The following is a 21,682-nucleotide window of genomic DNA, read 5'->3' as shown; positions in this document are numbered from 1 at the left end:
AATATGTAATAAATCGTTTGCATCTAAATCGTATTACGAGCAACACAAACAACATCATCAAAAATTGGTAAAGAATATATCTCTCTCGCCGTCACATATATTTTATCAAAAACGTTCTACAAAAGTGCAGCGAATTAGAGAATAGTCTCCATTTTAAAAATATATCTATTGCACAAGATATATGAAGAGTATGTCAATTGCATTATTCAAAAGTGTTACTAAAAAGACATAATTTCATTGTCGTTTTACTATGTACATAGAAATCTATTTAATTTTTAGGGGATATAACGAAAAAAAAGCATAACTGTTTTTATCAACCCAGCCAGTAGAGTTTAATTAGAATTTACTGCCTGAGATAATGTTACGGCATTTAAACTCATATAAATATAGAAAGGCCATTGAACAAACACGTCTACACAAATATTGATTTCAGAAAAGTTCTCCAAGTATTTTTTTAACTCATATTATCTCATAAAAGAATACACAATATACATTTATACACAATAAACATTTCTTAAGAAATGAAAATGCCAACCCCGAAAAACACCAACAAATTTTTGTACAAAATCAAGGACATGGTTCTGCGATATTACTTACTTAATGGGATAATATGGGTTAAAAATTTTATTAAAGAAAGCAAAGATGATTGTTAATTGCATCCTCTCTTACAGATGTTTTGTCCCATTTTTTTAATATTTCCCTTGAAATATATAAAATATGCCGCAAATAGCAATCGACAGCTTGGCATAGGCAAGTAGTTAGAAAGAGAGGGTATAAAGGCGGCATAAGAAAGTTTATTTTCATATGCGGTAAATCGGTGGTGTGGTCGTAGCTCCAGCGCATGTTTAGTCGGTAAAAGCACATGAAGCCATGCCAGACTTGTGTTGGCTATTAAGCACTTTGGTCGATAAAAATACGAACATCTTAATACCGGGCATTGAAAGAGATGTAAGTTTCTAGTGTAAACGTCCTTACTACTATGAAAGTAACGACTGAGTTAAAGGATCAAATTGCTTTAAAGGATTTTAACTTTTGCAGATCGCCCCTTTGTTACACAATGAAAATGACATGTATAAAAAAATTGATTACGAAGTTGAAGATTACAAGTGAGTTAGTGTAAAAAATTGAAAAATTATTTAATAGTTTTATGCTTTTGCCTTACGTAATACATGCAGGAAGGATTTAGGTGTCGAAAAGTTACCGCACAATGAAGACAAAACCAAATTGTTAATGCACAAGTGGCGTTATCCCAGTTTATCTATTCACGGCATTGAAGGAGCCTTCTACGAGCCGGGTGCAAAAACAGTAATACCTGCCAAAGTTATCGGAAATTTTTCTATGCGCTTAGTGCCAAATCAGGACCCCGACCATGTAACTGAATGTGTTATAAAATACTTGAACAAAAAATAGGCTGAGTGCGGTTCGCCCAATAAAATGACGGTAAATATAGCTGGTTTCCAGATATTGGAAAGAGAACCAATTTTTTCTATCCACCATTGTAAGATTTGGGTATACCCATCTTGTTTTTTGCAATAATATATGTAACACCCAAAAGGAAGCTTCAAAGAATCTATAAAGCATATATATTCTTGATCAGCGTGAAATTGTGAGTTGATTTAGCCATGTCTATTCGTCTATGTGCTATGTATTGCTGGCACTCTCCTAGTCGCAAAAATGAAGAAATCGACTTCAAATTTGGTAGAAACATTGGAAATTTTTTCACGCAGATTGATATTGAAAATGGTCCAACGTTGTTCAGAAGAGAACAACGCAGTGGAGTGTAAACTGAACGCAAGTCCACTTTTCTTAACGAAAATTTATGAGTTTTTGCTCGTTACTTAGAAAAGTGAAATTTTTCACATCTGTATTATGAAGCACTCTACTCTCTACGTGTGAAAAGGGGACAAATCGGCCATGCACCCACATAAGTATACAAATAATTAAATTTTATTTTTTTTTCATTTTTTTGAAATTTTGTGCTTATTTATCATAACGCAAAGAAGATAGAATGATTAAAACTATTTTGAAGATATATTATCTGCCTAAAAATATGTTAATTTGAAATGAATATGATAGACACCACGATACAGCTATCAAATGAAAGAACTTGAAGAGTAGGATGCAAAAAACGAAGTGGTGGTGGGTATGCGAGATTCGACCACCGCGGAATATAACTTTCTTGTTTGTTTATTTTTCAAATACTTAGGTGAATTTAGTTAGTGCTGGAAAACCTTGGACTGAGAATCCAAATCATCCGCATTATGAAGCCGCTAAAAAGGCTATAAAGCACGTTTTTAAAGTGGAACCGGATATGACTCGGGAAGATGGTTCTATACCCGTCACATTGACTTTACAAGAAGCTACCGGCAAAAATGTTATTTAGTAGCTAAACCGCGTATTTTCCGTATTTTTATACATTGTTCAAAAATTATTTTTATAATAAAAATCTTAACTTTTTGCAATTAAATTTAGATAAGCTCTATGTGCCGCGCACAGTATCCTTATCTTTCAATAAGTTTAATTCATTCCAAAGGATCACCGTATTTATTAGTGCGGACCCTTTTAACGGGATCTTCATGAGGCGTGGCCTTAGTTTCACGTATGACTAGAGGTGCATTGGGCGGCAAAGGGGATGAAAGAGGATTTTGTTGTTTTTTCTCGTACTCCTCACGATTACGTTGACGTAGTTCTTCATAAGTCATACCTGGTTTGACGGGTTCTAGCGGTATATCTGGATCATTTTGAGCTGTACCTATATATTCAACATTTTTGCTAGTGCTTGGTTCTACGCTTGCTTGTCATTCTACTTACTGTCTAGGGTAGGTCGGTAAGTGTCATCCAGACCGGCATATGTGGGACGGTTTTCCATATCCAAATTCAGAGCATTCCCTTTACTAACGGGTTGCAGGTGTTCGTCTGAATAGATATCCCCTGCGTTTGAGGCGAAAGGACTTAAAAAGACAGTGACGTGAATTGACGTCTGCTTGTAACGAATAAAGCTACCGATTGTTAACAAATGTAATAGTTATGACCTATTTATAATGGTTGCGACTTGTTCGTACCGAATTAAGCTACCACTTCATGGCAAATAAGTTAAAAAAGGTTGATTAACTAAAAACGTTTCTTAGGACTTGGTATAAAAAGCGATTTATTTACTTATTCCACTATTTTTCATGAGGAAAAAATTGGCATTTTTATTTTATTGACTACCTATAGTAACGCAAATTTGAAAACGAGTTAGAAAATCATACTAGGAATTGTAAAGCGATGCTACCTCCGTATAACGACAATTTTTATATCTAAAATAGGTATTTTTTAACATAAAATCGGCGAAAAACTGAACAGTATTTGAATATAGTAATATATTTTCAAGGTGCTATAGATGACACACTTCGTAGAAAAGATTACACATTTTATAACGACAAAGCGCCCAAAAGAGCCAACTGAAAATGGGGTTACTTCCTAGGTAACAATATCAATTATAGACAATGCAAGCAAACACTTTATATATCGTTATAACACAACGTTTTTCTATCGTTTTACACAATTTTTTTTCAAATAGATCCTTATTAAATAATGGAATTTTTGACAAATAATAAATAAAAGTTTGCCTATCGACCGCAGTGTGTACATTCGGTGGATATTGTAATCTTACTGACATTGTTATAAAAGGATTAAAAGTGAGTCCATCTTACTAATCGTAATGAATCAGTTAAGATTTATCATGCTATATAAATTTATTAAATAAATACAATAGTACTGCCAGATTTATTAAGATTATTTTCAATGCTGATTACTAATCGAGGAAATTTTAGACACAAACCAAGTAGAATGGAAGTGATCGAATGGAATTGGTATTAGTTATATTTTAAACAGATAATGTATTATAAACACATTAATTAGACACTAAGCTTAAATTAAGTTTTCTTTATAAAATTTATTATTTTTTTTGTATTTTTAAAAAAAAGAAATGGCTTTGCAGCCGGAAGTTTATGCAGTTCAAGACTAAAATCCAATAGAAGGGACCATCTTCACAATAAATCGACTCAATCGAAAGTATTAACTTGTTATAACGACCACGTTGTCAAAGCAGCTCTTTCGCATGCATCAAAATGGATATAATTGGTATAACTTATCGAATAATTAAAAAAAAAAAATTGTTAAACGACCAAGGACCAACAGGACCTTCACAAGCATATAATTACAAGGCTTCTTGAAATGAGCTTTCACTTCGATTGATATTCCTACATTTTTTCATATGTTTCTGTAAATGAGCAAGTAAGACAGGTGTGCGTATAAGTATCATCCTCTTCGTTGTAAGTGTCTTCTCCGTATTGATGAACATGAGTTGCTTTAGTCTCTTTTGTATACAAACTACTACGCACTTCCATACGCAACCGTTTCATTTGTTTATTGTACTTCCGTATCTTAGATACTTCTCGCTTTTCCAAGCGGTTCTCATGTTGTTGCATTAGTTCTTTTTCGTCGCCCCATACTTCCATAGCCCGTTGTTCCACTTGTAAATGTAAATAAAGTTTCATTTCACCCCATTGCACATTGCGAGGATTTTTACGGCTTATATAGAGTAAGGGAGGATCACGTTTATCAAAGTCGCAATCTTTTAGCAAATACTCGGCTTTAGCCTCAGTGCGTGTAATCAACGCATGTTCGTCTTCTGGATCGTAGCATTTATCGCAAACATTGTACTTAAAGTTGTTTATTAAAAATGAATCGACAAAGGAATCGCCGCATTTTAGGCATTCTTCATAAGTAACCTTTAAAATTATAAATGTAAAATGAACTATAAATATTAAATTAAAATTTATAGTAACCGGTATAGAAATAGCGTTATCAATAACTTTAACGTTCGCATCCGGCAAGCTCGGATTACAACTTGTGGAGGCTACAGATTGTTCAATAAGAAAACCGCCGCCACTGTCTACATATTTGACACCTTGAACTTTGATAATGGAAGATGGTACATCGCCGGCATTTGTATCTCTAATTTGATAAAATTTGATTGAGTATTTTCACTATATATTGCCTTGAAAGACTTACTTTTTTGTTAAACTATGAGGATGACTAACGAGTTTCGCTTGTCTTAAACTTAGGGCTTTAGCTTTGTTTCGTTCAATACGCGCTTTTTGAGCTTCTGTCAATGCAGTTGCAGCATCCGCCATTTCTTTCTTTTGTTGGCTACGGGCTATATGTTTTTAAGTAAAAAAACCGGTGAAATTATTAGTTTTCGAAAGAAAAATAAATTATTTAAATAATTTTTGCGCATACTTTGACATTTAATGAAACAATGAAAAAATCATTACGCCAAGAATCCCATCTACAGAAGCGTACAAACTTTTTATACAACAAAAAATCCCCTTGCTTTAAGAAACTTTAATTGCACCGCAGAACGCTGAACAATTTGTTTGAAAACTTTGAAGCCAATCGCAACTCACATCTGTTGTTTTTATTGCATTATATATTTTGTTTCTTTTATAGGTATTATTATTAACGCAATTTAATTTTTATTAAAAATAAAATACAAAATGAAGGAATCCTTCAATGGTTTTTACCAAATTATTCACTGAGAGGAGACTTCTCTGAACATTGGCGGTACTGTGATATTGTCAAAATTTGCTTGTTCTCAGAGAGGGACTGGGCAGCATTACGGTATTTCAGTGCAGCCAAGCTATATATAAGGGCAACATTTTAAGTTATTAACGTACTGCAGGCTTAGCAGGCTTAAGTATTTTCGTACCAGCTTTTACATCTTTCAAAATGTGGTCCTCTTGGTGTTCTCCATCAAAATCCTTTTGACAATTCATGCAACAGCATCTTTTACGCGTTTATTGCATTTGATGTTGTAATGTTTTTTTACATTAGCTTTTTAGCGAATTCAATGCAATGATTACAAATAAGAACCAGCGTTTTTTTTGATTTTATTTGGCTTGGTAAATTTTTAAAGACGTTTAAAGAATTTTAAAGAACTTAAATAGACAAACTTAATTGGAAAACATTTATAAATTAGTAACCACAATAATTAACATGTGGCAGAACAACGACAAATATACCGTTCCTTACTTATTCTAAACAAACTAAACCTAAGTAGAGAAAAATAACTTAATAATAAATCTGACCACTTCGTATTTGTGGATTTTATGTATATACAATTACAAGAATTAGCATTTGTAATGCAAAACAAGCACGTTTCATTGTATAAAACCGCCGCTCAACCAAATTGTTCAGCTTCCTACTCATATATTGTGAACCCACTATTTTTATTGTTTTTCGTAATTTTAATTCAAGAAAATTTTTCCAAAAGACCAAGTGGTTTTTGCAAAATGAAAGCATGCGTGACACTTCTTCTTCGCTAAGACAAATCACTCATAGCAAATTGGTTACGAATACGTTTAGTATAAAAAGAGATTTGCAACTTCTGTAACGGATTTATAAGATATATATATGAGATTTACTTTTATATTGGCTTTGTTGTTGGTATTTTTCATAAATTTGTTATTGCGCTTACGTTATTTCTTCATTTGTAGTTCTCAAATCATATTATATGTTTTTGTTTACATTCTTCTGTAAAACATGGTGGCCCGGCCGTCGATTTGTTTACTCGGAAACAAAAATTGCGCCTCATTATGCTAGCCCGTTAGCCTTCATATCTAACTTTGTTTACACAACACTGCGAATTTGTGATTGTTGATTTGATGATTTGTCGAAGAAGAAAAAGAAATTAATGTGAAAATTAAATTAATTGTTTAATTTATAAAGAGAAATTAAAATAATTGCAATGAGTGCAAATGACTTGGGTGTATTTCAAGGAGGAGCTGCTATACAGGTGAATACGATTTTCGACCATTTAAAAGAAGGGGAGAAGAAGCTTCGAAAGATCACATGAGCAATTGTAGACTTTTCAGGGGAATGTCAAAATACTATTGCGATTTTTTTCTTCGATGAATGTGATCTAGCAGTGCATCAGGATTGTATGGTGTGCCATATATATTCTGGCACGACGATCTAGAAGACGGTGGAAGCAATCGACCACAAATTTTCAGAGCGATTTAATGGATCAACTTGTCCTTGGATATTGTGAAGCAGAAACTCGTCGTTTAAAAGTAACGCTAGAATTGCATAGTTGAACATTGCCAGAAGCTATTAAACGTTGCATCCAAGAAAATTGACGAATTGAAAAAACGTTTAGCTATTGACAGGAATAGATCGACCTGAGTTGCTAGCGGAACGTAAAGAAAAATGTTCAAATCTTGAGAATACCATTAACAAAATGCCTATTGAATGTAAAACTTTAGAGGTGGAAATAATTCTCTGTTGGAAAAATAGGAAGCTTCATAGATTTGCTCACTATCAGACTTTGCAAAGTAGTCATGAAATTATAATTTATCACGAAACTTAGTGTCTTGAGTAGAGCTTTGGATGCAGCTCAAAAGAAATGTGAAGATCTCTTGGTTAAACTCGACCATTATCACGCAATTTATTTATTTTATTTTGTTTTCCCCATTTATACATGAAATTCTATTAAACAAACCTACGGTCGAAATTCGTGCATCTTAATAGAAAACCTTATACTAATTGTTTTAAAACTAGTATAAAATAAAAAGGAAGAAAAAAAAAGAATATTAATAACAAAGTAAGCTTAAAAATAAATTAAAAAGTTAAAAATAGTAATTCTTGTATAAATAAATAAAAGGAGGGGAAAAAAAAGAGAAAAAGCACAGCTTGCACGGAGTGCTTCCGCAACAGAACAGATCCAGGTTACAAGTGAACCCCTAAACCATTGCAAACATGCATAAGCTTGGCTAACCAACACGTTAACAACAGAATATTATTTTAAATAAAAAATGAGATATGAAATGAAAGAGTGAAATGTTAGTTTAAGTACGGCATAGGTAAATCGCGCGTATTGATCAAAGTTGCTTTAATGAACTTTAAAGAGTCCGATAATGAGAATAAGTGGTAGACATCATTTAGGTTTTTGCAAACAACTCTGAGCTGAGCTTAAACAGCTCATAATTGTATTTACATTGACTAAGCTTAGTCAAGATAAAGGGTCTAAAGAAGCGGTTAGGGACATTAAAGCTTATCTCACCAAGTAATGCGTGCGAGTCAATACTACCATTTACTACTTTGATTAAGAAGGAAAAATCTACGTTTTCACGTGACGGTAAGGATAAAAGAAGCAACCTATTTTCATAAGGTGGAAGAGAGGCAATCGGGTCCCAACCAAAATTCCTAAGGGCAAAGAACAAGAATTGCTTTTGAACAGATTCAATTGAATCTACATAGCACCTATATAAAGAAGACCGCACAACATAGGCATACTCAAGTATAGGTCTAACCAAACACACGTACAGCCTTGTCGTAATATAATAACCATCAAGTTCTTTAGACCAGCTCTTTATAAAACCAAGCGCGGAACTAGCTTTGCTTGACGAGAGCTCAAACGTAAAACGTTAAAACGTAACTTATGGTCAAATAGAACGCCTAAATCTATGAATGAATCGACGTCCTTCAACTTTTGCTACTCAATGAAATACATTTATTTAGATTTAGTTTTAAAAGACTCAGAGCATCATGCAACCAAATTATTCCAGTCACTTTGAAGCTGATGTGATTGCGATTCTACGGAGAAGGAAGCAAGCAGTTTCACATCATCAGCATACATTGAAATGTCGCTGCATTTAATCAACGAGAGCAAATCATTAATGTAAAAATTAAATAAAATGGGTGCAAAGTGACTGCCCTGAGGTACGCCAGACGTCACGGGGAATTCAGATTTCAATATCATCCAAGGACTCAGAGCCATTGTGTGAGGGATTTATGGAGACTTTTCTTTTGGAATTAACGAACTTAAAAAAGTATATAGGATTAGCAAACAGAGAGGATTTAACAAACTGAAAGTATCTCCAACAATATTGGTCGTTGGGGCAATTAAATATATGCCTTGCCACTGAGTAACCGAAATAGTCAAAAGAAGAACTATTTTTCGAAAATTTGTTGAAAATTTTCTTGTAATGTTTATTTGTCTTACTAAATCACGGTGACACCTGCTTCGAGGACGGGAATGCTCGATCTGAACGGGTGCAGAAATAGCTTGATTTAATATAAAAAAGAGAGACTTTTACCAAGAGCTCTAATTGTTGATTGCACAAAACCAAAAGGAATTTTTCACATAAAAGATTAATATAATTCGTATAAGTTAAATTCACACTTTATTCTTCTACAGATTTGTATTATTTAGACACGAATAAAGCCAAAAAAGGCTAAGAAATACACTAAGAAATTGAAATTTTTATTGCACAGAATTAAAACGTGATTGCAACACGCACGCAGAGTTGCCAAACTTTTCAACTTCAAGCTTCAAAAAATGGTCTTTACTTCAGAAGAGAAAATAGTTGATATGGAAAGAACTATAAATGCGTTAAAAGAACGACTAGATGCTATAGAAAGGTGAACCTGATGTTATGGACGGTGTAGTCCTTCAGCATAATCACGAAGATACGCCCCAACCATTTACTCAAGCTCAGGAGGGTTTGATAGGCAGTACATACCTTAACACAGTGGAACGTTTTGGTAGCCTGAAAGAAGAACTTTATCGTGAGGTAATTTATCAAAAGGTAAGTCAAGAAATGAATGAAAGTCTTAAACACAAGACTGACGAATCTAATAAAATATGGGAAATACAAGCATTCTTTTGCAAGAATTTCGCGAGGAATTGCATACAAAGAAACAGCAAACCGAAGATTTACTGAAAGAGTCCCAATACATGTCTCTGTTAAAGTTCGTTATCTAATCTTTTGTCATCAAGTACAAATAAAGCAGTGAATATGTCCCGTGTTACTGCCCTAGGACGGGGAATTTGATAACACTTCTTTTCCAGTCTGATTGAAGAGTTTATGCGCCAAACTGACAAAATTCCAAGTTATTAAAATGGAAAAAAAGAATCTTACTATTATTAAAGCTTTGCAAACTCTAGGTTAGGTTCCCTATCACATACTCTTTTCCTCACTTTTGTTTGTATCTTTCTTCTTCGATATTTAAAGGTAAAAGATTTGCACGTTTTAGGCCAATCCTCCTAGAAGAGTCTTTTAAGTCCGGAATGTTAAAATTTAAACATTTTTTTTTAAATTTTATAGGCCAATATTATAGCATGGTATATAGTTTTGCAGTCTGCATGACTAATTTGTTTGCTAGTAAATCACTCAAAGTTATGAACCACTTTTCAAAACAATGTTATATAGAAAGCGGTTGAATAGTAAGTGGTTCATAACGATTTAGCACTTCCTTAAGGGCAAAAGGACTAAAGCATATCAGAAAGCATTCTTTGCGAGCCCAGTAAGTTTAAATCAACTTACCACAGACTTGTATAAGATTTTTCACCGATACGATAGCAAAGTATTGACGATAAAATCCTTTTTTGGATGGTTATGCTTCCTGCGTGCTCTTTTTGGTTTGCTTAGGATAACGATGTTATAAAGTATAACATTATACATATATATATATATACATATTTATATACATATACCAATATATATGTATATATGTGCCTAAAGGAGTTGTACGCCTACCTTTTATACCCACCACTGAAGGATGGGATTATACTCGTTTCCTTTTCGTGGATAATGTGTGTAACATCCAAAAGAAAGATTCAGAGATCCTATAAAATAATTGTTCTTGATCGGCCACTTCTGTCCCCCGTACTCACTTTTGTTCATCGCAAAACTGAAGACATCGACTTCTAACTTAGTAGAACATTGGACGCAGATTGGTAATGAAAAGGGATCAAATTGGTCAGACTAGAAACCAGCAGTGAAACATAAACTGAACGCAACTTCTTTTTTCTTTACAGAAATTTTTGGGTTGGCAGTCGTTTCTTAGATATTAAAATAGTTGGAAGGCTGAAATTTTCCCCATTTACGAAGCACTCTACTCTCATAAATTTTTTTTTGAGATTTTATTTTCATTATTTTTAAGTTTTATGCTTATTTATCATATGACAAGCAAGACAAAATGTTTAAAACTATTTTGTACATTTCTCAAATGAAGATATATTATCTGTCTAAAAGTAGGTCAATTTTAGAATGAATATGGTAGACATGGCGATTAATTTTTTCTTAATAATACTAGCGAAATGGGTATCAAATAAAAGAATTTGGGGAGTAGAATGCGAAAAGCATAGTGGTGGGTATGCGAAGCTCCACCGAGTTTAACTTTCTTACTAGTTTTATACTTACCCTCTCACAATATTCCTATTTGTGTCTGTAAAAGTGTTCGTTGCAGCTTTGCGACTTGCTTACTTTTCCCCCCGTGTTCTTCGTTGTTAGTCAAACTTCGATGGCCTCACGGCTCTCCGCACCACCAACCGCCAAGGGCGCGTTGCCAATTGTTTTAAATGGCTGGCATCCCCTGCAAGCCTACACCATTGTTTAACTTAATTTAAAACTAACTCACAAATGCTTGCAATTACACTACTTAAATGTAAAAATATTGATTAAATTTAATTACAAACAAAAAACGAAATTGCTATTAATATTTTAATGCTTTATATACGTAAATACGTAATGATGTATAAATATACATGAAATATATAATAAAATACGTAAATATACATAATCACTTAATACTTTATATTAATGACACTTGTGTGTAAGATTTTTTCAACTTGTTCCTGTATTTTATTGCTTGTTAATAAAATATTCAATACATAACCTAATAAATTAACTTTATGGTCCACTCCGTGTTTGCAGGATCCTTTTTCGGTGAAGAAACGGCATTTGGACGCGTTCTTTAGGCAATCCACACTTATTTGCGATTCATTTTCACCGATTTTCTTGTTTCCTCTTGCTTTTTTAGACGGGCGTTTTCTTCCTTCAACGCCACGCATTCCTTTCTTAGGCGGGCTATTTCTTTTTTTAAGATGTCCACTTCTTGGCTTCCGGGACTTTCCAGTTCTCTGGGGCTTTCTAACTCTATGGGGCTCTCTAATTTGATGTGGCTTTCTAATTCTATGAGGCTCTCTAATTCTCTGGGGCGTTCTAATTCTATGGGGCTCTCTAATTTTATGGGGTGTGCTAATTCTATAGGGTTCTCTAATGATTTGGGGCATTCTAATTCTATGGGGTTCTCTAATTTTATGGGGAGTTCTAATAATATGGGGGTCTCTAATTCTATGAGGCTCTCTAATTTTATGGGGCATTCTAATTCCATGGCGCACTCTAATTCTCTGAGGTGTTCTGATTCTGTGGGGATCTCTAATGCTATCGATTGTCCTAATTCTATGGGTCGCTCTAACTGTGCGTCATAGCCCAAAAAATCCGACGAAACAGATAGAGCCGAAACGGATTCTGCATCGCAGTTCGGTGTAGGGCAATCCTCCGCATCTCCACTCGAAACGGATATAACTTCGTCATTTGGTAGACGTATATTCCGTTCATCTTGCTTCTTCTGTGCCTTGAGTTTTCTGTAGGTATTCATTAAGCCCATCTCTTTGGCCAAAAATTTGTACATCCATAGAGCAGATCGATGGTTTGTCAAGTTTCTTTCATGCTTTTTCAACATCTTCCTAATACTGCGTAGTTTGTTCTTAGCTATCGTTATTGTCACTTCCTCACCGATATTTTGACTTAAATCCGCTGTTAGTTGCTCCCAAGCTGTCCTCGTTTCTTGTTTCGTTGCCGTTGCTTTTCCCCAGACAGCGTAGTGTTTTTTGAGGCTTGACGCAAATATTAAATGAGGTATATATGCTAACCTCATTATAATAATCGGATAATATAAGATAATAAGATGCTTATAAGATACTTATAATAATAATGTAATAAAATAAGATAATGAGATAATTATAACAGTAATATAATAAAATAACAAAGAAGACAATAAATGGTGAGATGATAAATGATGAACCTGAAAAGAAACATGAAAGCAGAAAATTTGTTAGTTATGTTTTTGTATTTAAATATTTAATACTGATAGGTGGCGGATTTGATTAAAGGCACTGTTAAACCACTCTCTACTGTAGGAAATTTATGAAATTCGATCCATATTAACTAGTCGCACATTCTCCGTGCCACACTCGTTTATTAAAGTATCTACTAAGTGGCCGAGTAGGCAAGAGTCTCGACTAGCAACTCAATGGTCGTGGATTCAAATCTCAAGTGCGGTAGAGTTTTTAATAAAGCCGGAAGCCTTAGATGCTGGTACTCTAAGACTTTAGTCTTAGAATTTATTCTCTGGCTAAATTTATAATAATAATAATAATAATAATAAAGTATCTACTAAAACTTGCTCTATGCTAAATAAATGCTTTGTTATTGTTCCTTTGATATCGTTGAAAGATTTTTCCAGTGTCTTTCGACAAGTTCAATTCGTGTTGTTGGCGTATTTGCGTTGGTAAATTCTACGAGACTGATTGGATTTGCTGTTTGTTTAGTTGCAAAAACATACTTCACTGAATATTCGTTTTTGATTAATTTTTTAGAACACGGGTAGCTCCAAACGTCGAAATTATATTGTTTACTTTAAATAGAGTTCCATTGCACCGTAGTTACTTTTTTTTAACAACGAAGGGAACATACATTTTGGCAAAGCGTTTTTTAGATATTCATAAAAGGCCAAATCAGAAAGGAGGTACGTTGCCAGACATATTGTCGTCATGCAGACTCATTATCAATTGAGGAGTTTGGCTGGTGGTTATCAAATTAGAGGGAGTGATAAAGTTATTGATACTCATCTCAACTAGATTATGAGTAGCAGCAGGTGGAATGCTATTTAACACATGCTCATCGAGAGTGATCTTTCTCTTAAACTTTGTTGGTGGCATATCAGAGGAACTGGCTTTGTTCTTTTATCAAAATGATTGAATTCAGCTATTTCTAACGTGATGCCTTTCTGCCTAGACACCAAGAAGGCTCAGGCCATTATAGATGTGGCCACTTCCATCCAAAAAAAAAGAAACCAGCTTACCTGACACTTGAAGAGCAGGATACGTCTTTTTCAGAGTCGGAAGAACTGAAATGAATGGAAGATTTGCCGCTATTCGGACGCTTTATGTAGTAATATAATAAGCTGTCGAAGCAGAAAGCTTCTCAGCTCATACTCAATTATTTATTTCCACCTTGGGATACGGATGAAGGCACGAGAAAAGCTAGCAAAAAATTACATTATTGTAGGACCCTTTTTCTCCGCAGATATTGAAACTGGAGATAGAAGATCAGTCATTGTTAGTGCTTATTTGCACGGTAAAAATCGCCTTTTAGTTCAGAAAATTTCAATGAATTAGTTTATTATAAAAAATTGTTGTTGAGCGAACAAGAAAAACAGTGGTAGCTCAAAGCAGAGTTGCCAGAATTCAAAAATTCTTAAGACTTGAGTTCAGAGATGTTGATGTAAAACAAAATAAATGCTTAGTTATAATTTATCTTTCGTTTTTCAAGAATTGAATGTCTGTCTTTCAATTTTGAAAAAAAAAAAATTCAATTAAAAAACCAATTAAAGCAAAAGTGTTGATTTGTGGAGAAATCAGTATCAATTGAAGGATACATAAACTTTGAAAAAATACTTTTCCTTTGCTTGCTTGATGAAAACTGGATAGCATTTTTGAATGCTTATCGAAATAGACCAATACATATATCTTTTGTTTTCGCACGCAAGAATTTTGAAAATAGAGAAATTATAAAAAACGCGCCTGGTGGTACGGAAAACCGTGAAACGACAAGCACTTAAAACCGGTCATATTAAAATCACTTTAAAAGAAACGACTAAACCTTTTATCAAATTTATTTATTAAAAATTGTGTAAAGATGCTATTATTAAGAATTTATTTATTCTTTTATTTTATATTTTTAGGTTCAGGACGAGAGTTGATCTGCAATGGCAAATAGCGGAAAAAACTTGATTTCTAAAAATGTGTTTTCATTGATTGTCATTGTAGAACGAACGAATTAAATTATCAATTGTTGATTACTGAGAACTTCGTACCAATAGAAATGAAGCAAAGACTTTATACCCAAGGCTTATATGAAGATTAAATATGACGACTTTACCTCTTAATTGTGACAGAATTTGCAGAAAGAAACGAGCAGTCTCTTATCCCTAAAGGTCTCGACCTTTATCAGAATATATTTTACTAGAAGAAGAAGATATACCATTAATAATACGCGTGCGTTTAGACATTCTTGGAAAGCTTTTTATTTCGACGACTTTAGTTGAGACCTGATCTTGAGACATACCTTCTAAAGGTACACTGCCTTTTGACACATCTTATCCAGGTAGCTGATGAAATAAAGATTTCCGGTTACTATTGACCTTTTTGCCTTTCTCCGACGGCTTATTAACGTAGTCTAAGAATTTTGCTTCCTTATCAGAAGATGATCAATAGATGAACCTCCGCCTATAGCATCATAAGAGTTCTAACGATGCGTCAGTCAATTTGGTATTACCAGGAAGATATATTTCCTACTACCTCCAATGCAATATAATTTTTCATTACTACTATTGTTCGTTGCGGTCGAACGGTCTTTAACCGGTGAAGAAAAGTTTGAGGCTTGGACTATCTATAGCTTGGCGCCAAGTTTTCTGACTGATGGCTTAGCGGTACACTGGGAAAAGTTTAATATGGGAACTTCTTTCTCGTAGACTACGCAATGCTATGTTTGGTTGTAACTGGCTACGTAGGGACAGACGTGACACCCGTCGCAAAGAACATTAGTCCGGTGCTGGCTAGCCGGGATTGTCTAGTCTGTTTGGTCCGAAGGCAAGTGAGACTATGTCGCGTAAAGTAAGGCTAAAGGCTTAATAGACTGAATCTAAGCTCTGCGAGGGTCAGGAGCACTCTCCCAAAGTCACGAGTACCTGCAGTTAGAGGTGACAGCATTGGTTTAACTGCAGATGCTTGCCAAGATCCTTGAGGGGAAGCTTACATGCTGGCATACCACGCGGAAACCGCGGTGTGTCCAATCACAGTTTGAACGCCGCTGTTAATCAATGTACGAGTCCTGACTGCTTTACAGTCGTTCGGGGAGTATCTTGGTGGCTGTAGTTTCATCACTCCTAATAATTAAGAGGTAATGGCAGGTCTCAATTCACCAGAGTGAGTTTTTTGGGCTGTATACTGTAAGTACATTTGGTTTCTCCAGTGCAGATCAGGCCCCTAGTTTATAGGGATTGACGAACTTTCTGGTGGGCGTCGATTACGCAGAATTAACGCGTGTAGCGTGGCAAAAGGAACATCTGTTCTTTTCATCTTTCACTACAAATGAACGTATACTTCAGCTTATCAGAAAACCTCGCTCATTTTAACGTAGAATTCGGTCTTAAAAAATATGTGGCGTGACCTCGCAAGTTACCGTTTCTCTAGCGGTTTGTGAGTCAATTGTTTATAAGAAAATTGCTTGTTCTATCCATTCATTTTAATTGCATACTAGATTGAAAAAATTTAAATTAATATTCATTATTAGTTATTGCAACTCTGGGAAGGCTTACTTTTGCTAGATTCGCCTTTAACTTGAAGCTTTGCGGCCGCCTTTCAACTTTCAATTCATGAATCCGTCTTCATGTAGATAAAATAAGAAGGCAGTTTTCAAATTAAAAAACACAAATGCTTTGCTTCATAACAAAGAATATCTGTTGGGTTTCGAAATTAGGAACGCAGCATCTCGGTTTCATCTCAGTACCACTTTACAGGCATCAAATAATGAGAATGGGCAATGTTCACGATGTAAACAGTGCTAGCAATTCAACTAACGCTACTGTCGATGAATCCTCCTAACCGTCTGATAGCATATTTACCAACTGTAATGAGGATTTACTGGCCAGCTTTGGTACGGGAACTGTGGGAAATCTTCTCAGTCAAGATATATAACCCCAATAGTAGCAACTGCTACAGTCGCAGCCACAACGACAGCATTCACAACATCCTTTTTGAAAACTTCATATCATAAAAACGAAATTTATTTCAATCGATGAGACTCGAATGCTTCACACTGCTTTTCTCTTCAATTCTTTAATGTAATTTGCTTAATAAGTTAAATAAACACAGCGCTGTTCAACACAAACTCCAAATCGAAGAGAAAAATGCATTAAATAAAGAAATATTTTAACTGACCACAGTATGTTTTACTTAATTTTTTCATAAAAAATGCAAATAGAAAAACCGAGTTAATGTACTGTGTTTTTAGTTTTTGAGAGAAGTAAGATAAATTTCCCCTATTATGTTCACTCATTCGAAAATTGCTCACTTACTTTTTTTCTCACACACATTGCCTGCTCATATTTAACAAATAATGCACTTTAAAATGGTCCCCTGCGCTATTTTTTTTTAAAAAGAACTTTTTTTTTTGACGCGTCGCGTCAAACGAATCTCTTTCTGCCATGTAACTATATGCACGATGTGTTGCTATAACTCGACGCAAGCAAATTGTCAGCTTATTCGATTTCATTGACGAAGATATTTTCAGTTGCTTCGCGTCCACGTCGTCGTTTGCGTACTCGTAGCTGTGCCATCATCGGTAGGTAGTGGAATATACAAAAAAAAAAAAAAAAAGAAAAAAAAGAGAATAAAAATCTTTTTTCCTTGTAATTGGAACACTTCTTCAAAAAGGTATAAAAAAGAAAAAAAAGCACAAAACACAAAACTGAAAAAAGAAAAAGTCACTGTGCAGTAGCAGTCTTCTAATCTTCAGTAACAACACAAATAAAATCGTTGACGTAGATTTTTGCAAACAAAAAAAAAACTATTTTTCTTTAAACGCCTAAGTTAGCGTCGAAAATAAAAACTACATTCTTATCAGAACGAGTTAGCTATAGTTGGCACCTATTGCACAAGCAGAAGGGATATTGAGAGCCGACAGCAAAATGGATAAAATGGATCCAGCTTTAGAGCAACAATTCGATTTGAATTTAATAGAAGCGGTTAAAATGAATCCGGTCATTTATGATCGTTCGCATTTTAATTATAAGCATTTTGTTAGGAAAGCTCAAACATGGAAGCAAATTGCCGAATCATTGGGTGTTCCAGGTATGTATGCAACATATGTAAGTAACGTAAGCAAGAAAATAATTCTATAACTTCTAAGGGTTTTCGTTTTTTTCGTTACTACAAATTTCTTATTGCAAATTTTTTTCAAACTTTCAATTATACAAACTAAACATAAACTATTCTGAGCCTGACGACAAAATCTTTTAGATACATGTACGCATAAAGTTATAGAAAATTTCGCATTTGCCTTTCGTTGCTTAGCTGGTTAATATCTTATGTACACTTAAATACCGAACCGCATACGCACACACACACACACTCACACTCATATTTACACACATGTAAATAAATGTGAAATATATGTAAATTTCAATCGTCTAACGTACCGTTCACCAGCCATTACAATAATATTAAATACCACCAAAAACAACAGCAACTACAGTAATAGGAGGAAAAGCAATCACACAAACCCTCATATCTGTTGTTGATGTTGTTATTGTCGCCAGTATTTGTATACATTAACGAAAGAAATATATATGTGCGAACACTTTGCCGTAAATTAAAAACAAGAACATTGTCCGTAACGTTTATACCAGTGTAGTATACACTGGTTGCTTAAATTGAAAAAGAAGCAGAAAAAGCAAAGCGCAAAGATATACACAAAGTATCTCGTATAATGAATGCCTTTGGCTGATGTGCTTGTTTGCTTTGCGCTGTCTGAACATGATTGTATACAATAAGATGAATAAAAAAGAATAAAGCAGAACGGGGATGGTGGCAGAGAGAGGTTTACAACAACTCCCATACACATCACAGTCTGCGCGCATTCACATATACATGCAAGCAAACACGTAAACCCTCAACCATTATTATCGTTTATAGTTAAGAGCTTTTCATAAGCGCGAGTAACTTTGTGTGTGTATACATATATATATATATATGTAGGTTTGCGTTTATATGCCCGTTTACTACTCGTTGACTTCTCTTTTACGCAGCTGTACTTTCGCTGTTCGTCTAAATGTCGTCGTCGGTGTTTTGTTTTTTTTATTTTTGCTTTTTGAGGTTTAAGTTCCCTACTGGGGGCAAAATAAATTTCTAATTGGTATAATTAAAAAGTAAAAATGTATTAACATGTGTAGATTATAGAAACTATATTTATCCCCCCCATCAACATGAGTAGTATAATCAACATAGTCACGTCCGTTATTCGGTTTGCTTGTTATTTTTTCGAAATTACGATTACGATTTTGTTTTATATAACTCTTTCCAATTTCTAAATTATCCGAACTTTTTTTTTTTGGATATTCATATGAAACAAGGATTAATAGAAAAATATCATTTTCGTAGTTTTGTTCAGCTTACAATGTACCCATTTTTTTGCCCCTTTAATATTCATATTATTGCAAATGATAAGCATGTCATGTGCTGGTAAACGTAAGGGGGTATTTCAGATAGCTGAAGGTTAGCTTTAGCTTTTGTTGTCAACCAGTCGTACACAACAACGGAAAGTATATTTTTCCCCGATATAATACTGTTGCCAGTGCTGTCATATGTTTCTTTCAATATTTTATAAGAGAAATAAATCATTACAAGAATAGAAAGAAACATGTGTCTTTTTGCTTTTGTAAGAAATCAAAAAATTTACTACTTTTCAGTTCATGTTTTAAGCAAATAAAACATCCAATTATTCCTTAATGAATTATAAAATATATCTTCGCATGTATAGATAATTGGAAGTCAATTATTAAATAAATAATTATATTGTACCCGATTCCGCTTCCATGGCAAAGGTATATTTCAGAAAAAGTTTCTTCGGCAAACACTATAGAATGGAAGATCCATTTACGTTTCATTGAAAAGCGTCTTTTTTAACTTTGAACGCATTGAATTGAAAGTGTGTAAAAACTCAGTGATATCAAATTTCATATTTTCAAAGTTTTTTTTATTAGAAAAACAATAATATTAGGGATGCGCTATGGTCCTTAAAACTCTTATTGATATTAAAAATTAATTGAGAAATTTCTTTAATCTTTGGCATAAGTAGAATTGATGGGTGCCAAAAGATTCGGATATTCCTTCTTTTGTTTTTTTTAACGTTCGGTGGAAGAAGAAATTTTTTTCTGCTTTTCATTCCTCTAACACACGTGCCTTACTCTCTTCGCTCTCTTGTCAACCCGTCTGTAAGACCGACGTTTGCACCCATTTCGCTTCCAATTGGCGCATGTGCGATACATATTTCACTCAGTCGGATGTTAAATGAGTGCAAAATGTAGAGAAATAATTGTAGATTTTTTTGCATTATCCTCAGAGTACTTTATTTGCTACTCCAGAGATGGGATGATTAAATCTACTTATGGGCCAAAAGAGTAAGATAGAAAATGTAAAGATTTGACGTTTATTTTATTTGAAAACAGAACGAAACTTGAAGGTGGAGAAATTGCAAACCCCAACAGATATTTTTCATAGCTTGAACTAATTTTAAAATTTTCATACATTACACCATTTGTGGTACGAAGGTATATTAAGTTTGGTCGGTTGCGGTAGTCCATAAGGACTTGAGATACACCCAACTTTTATTATAACGATCGATGCAGAATCAGAATAGATCTAAGCTTTTCTGCCCGTCTGCTCTTCTCGTTTTCTTTTGCGTAATCCAGACACAGCAATTTTTGAGATGTGTTGAAACTGTAACTGAAAAGACTTAAGCAATGAAAAACATATAAACCCTTACAAATTATTTGCTTTGTAAAAAAATATTATTTTTATATACTTTTTAACATATTAGCCAGTTTAATATATATTTTTTGTTTTTTGGTTTTGTTGTAGAACAAAAATGTACCAAACGTTGGAAGAGCTTACGCGATAAATTCGCCAGAGAGTTGAAAATTAGTCAGGATTCGAGATGGCGTTATTTCAAACAGATGTCGTTTTTAATGGACTCAATAAGGTAAATTAATTTAAAGATTACAATGAAAAAAAAATTAACAATTTAGTCTTGCTTATCCAATAGACAATATCGTGAATCATTGCTGGGGAAAGTAAATGCAGCGGCATCTATACCAGCGCAAACTACCAACACAGTAACTGCTCAAGTGGAGGCGACACCACAAAATCATCACCAACAAACGACACAGCAACAGGTCGTTGACATATTTACGACACCATTTAACGGTAGTGCCACCATAACAACTCAGGCTCTAACACATCCACATGGTAAGTATAGGATCTTTTCATAGGCGGCGCTCTGCTTTTCCTATCCTATACATGAATAACAACAATTTAAGTGTAATAGAAAAATGTACAAATATTTCGTTCTTTTATTGATTGCAGCGATTGTTGTAACTGGTGACACCCAATTGGCGACCACTAGTGCGACGAAAGACCAAAAAACCTATTATTATGAGCCCGCTTTGAAACGTGAACGTCCTGGTGAAGAGGAACAGCAACAACAGCAGCAACAACAGCAACATCACAATGATAACATGCTTGGTTCAATAAAAATTTTTCAGAATTCAATAAATCAAGGTGTCAGCGCTGAAGATCAATCCTTTGGTATGGTTGTAACCGATATGTTAAATACGCTGGGCGTACGACAAAAAGCCGAAGCCAAAGTACATATTATCAAATATTTAACTGATATGCAGCTGCTGGCCCAGCATAATAAATACTGAAAAATCATCAATGCAATAACGA

General features: G+C 34.3%; 4 protein-coding genes across 10 annotated transcripts; 2 read left to right on the top strand and 2 right to left on the bottom strand.

Moving 5' to 3' along the window:
* Positions 1 to 756: 756 nt before the first annotated feature.
* On the top strand, positions 757 to 2,318 carry LOC119635986 (cytosolic non-specific dipeptidase-like). Its single transcript, XM_038031051.1, has 4 exons — positions 757 to 948; positions 1,039 to 1,106; positions 1,176 to 1,440; positions 2,207 to 2,318. The coding sequence occupies exons 1-3, from the start codon at positions 871 to 873 to the stop codon at positions 1,408 to 1,410; spliced, it is 381 nt and encodes a 126-aa protein (XP_037886979.1). The 5' UTR covers positions 757 to 870; the 3' UTR covers positions 1,411 to 1,440; positions 2,207 to 2,318.
* Positions 2,319 to 2,388: 70 nt separating this feature from the next.
* Positions 2,389 to 2,951, bottom strand: LOC119635987 (OCIA domain-containing protein 1-like). Its single transcript, XM_038031053.1, has 2 exons — positions 2,812 to 2,951; positions 2,389 to 2,752 (listed from the first exon to the last, which is right to left on the bottom strand). The coding sequence occupies exons 1-2, from the start codon at positions 2,867 to 2,869 to the stop codon at positions 2,523 to 2,525; spliced, it is 288 nt and encodes a 95-aa protein (XP_037886981.1). The 5' UTR covers positions 2,870 to 2,951; the 3' UTR covers positions 2,389 to 2,522.
* Positions 2,952 to 3,846: 895 nt separating this feature from the next.
* LOC119635622 (DNA repair protein complementing XP-A cells homolog) lies at positions 3,847 to 16,586 on the bottom strand. 7 transcript variants are annotated; one of them, XM_038030510.1, is made up of 8 exons: positions 14,129 to 14,728; positions 13,978 to 14,022; positions 11,253 to 11,432; positions 6,524 to 6,685; positions 5,287 to 6,433; positions 5,059 to 5,203; positions 4,833 to 5,001; positions 3,847 to 4,775 (listed from the first exon to the last, which is right to left on the bottom strand). In XM_038030510.1, the coding sequence occupies exons 6-8, from the start codon at positions 5,178 to 5,180 to the stop codon at positions 4,245 to 4,247; spliced, it is 822 nt and encodes a 273-aa protein (XP_037886438.1). In that variant the 5' UTR covers positions 5,181 to 5,203; positions 5,287 to 6,433; positions 6,524 to 6,685; positions 11,253 to 11,432; positions 13,978 to 14,022; positions 14,129 to 14,728; the 3' UTR covers positions 3,847 to 4,244. The 7 variants fall into 7 exon arrangements, with proteins under 7 accessions (XP_037886438.1, XP_037886436.1, XP_037886437.1 ...); XM_038030508.1 differs by having other exon boundaries at positions 13,978 to 14,728; XM_038030509.1 differs by lacking the exon at positions 5,287 to 6,433 and having other exon boundaries at positions 13,978 to 14,729.
* A 913-nt stretch (positions 16,587 to 17,499) lies between these two features.
* LOC119635624 (transcription factor Adf-1) lies at positions 17,500 to 21,676 on the top strand. The gene is made up of 4 exons (XM_038030512.1): positions 17,500 to 18,028; positions 20,816 to 20,936; positions 21,000 to 21,202; positions 21,320 to 21,676. The coding sequence occupies exons 1-4, from the start codon at positions 17,866 to 17,868 to the stop codon at positions 21,658 to 21,660; spliced, it is 828 nt and encodes a 275-aa protein (XP_037886440.1). The 5' UTR covers positions 17,500 to 17,865; the 3' UTR covers positions 21,661 to 21,676.
* Positions 21,677 to 21,682: the final 6 nt, after the last annotated feature.

Source organism: Glossina fuscipes, unplaced genomic scaffold (genome assembly GCF_014805625.2).
Source record: "Glossina fuscipes isolate IAEA_lab_2018 unplaced genomic scaffold, Yale_Gfus_2 27, whole genome shotgun sequence".
Taxonomy (NCBI): domain Eukaryota; kingdom Metazoa; phylum Arthropoda; class Insecta; order Diptera; family Glossinidae; genus Glossina; species Glossina fuscipes.
Note: the sequence above shows the minus strand (reverse complement) of the source record. Positions and strands in the feature narration are given on the sequence as shown.

Bases quoted from the DNA above. Each gene is read 5' to 3' on its own strand.
- LOC119635986 (XM_038031051.1), top strand. From the start codon at position 871: ATGCCAGACTTGTGTTGGCTATTAAGCACTTTGGTCGATAAAAATACG. The intron at 949-1,038 runs GTAAGTTTCTAG...TAACTTTTGCAG, and splicing joins TACCGGGCATTGAAAGAGAT to ATCGCCCCTTTGTTACACAA. The intron at 1,107-1,175 runs GTGAGTTAGTGT...TAATACATGCAG, and splicing joins TACGAAGTTGAAGATTACAA to GAAGGATTTAGGTGTCGAAA.
- LOC119635987 (XM_038031053.1), bottom strand. From the start codon at position 2,869: ATGGAAAACCGTCCCACATATGCCGGTCTGGATGACACTTACCGACCT. The intron at 2,753-2,811 runs GTAAGTAGAATG...TTGAATATATAG, and splicing joins TTACCGACCTACCCTAGACA to GTACAGCTCAAAATGATCCA.
- LOC119635622 (XM_038030505.1), bottom strand. From the start codon at position 12,771: ATGAGGTTAGCATATATACCTCATTTAATATTTGCGTCAAGCCTCAAA.
- LOC119635624 (XM_038030512.1), top strand. From the start codon at position 17,866: ATGGATAAAATGGATCCAGCTTTAGAGCAACAATTCGATTTGAATTTA. The intron at 20,937-20,999 runs GTAAATTAATTT...CTTATCCAATAG, and splicing joins TTTTTAATGGACTCAATAAG to ACAATATCGTGAATCATTGC. The intron at 21,203-21,319 runs GTAAGTATAGGA...TATTGATTGCAG, and splicing joins GGCTCTAACACATCCACATG to CGATTGTTGTAACTGGTGAC.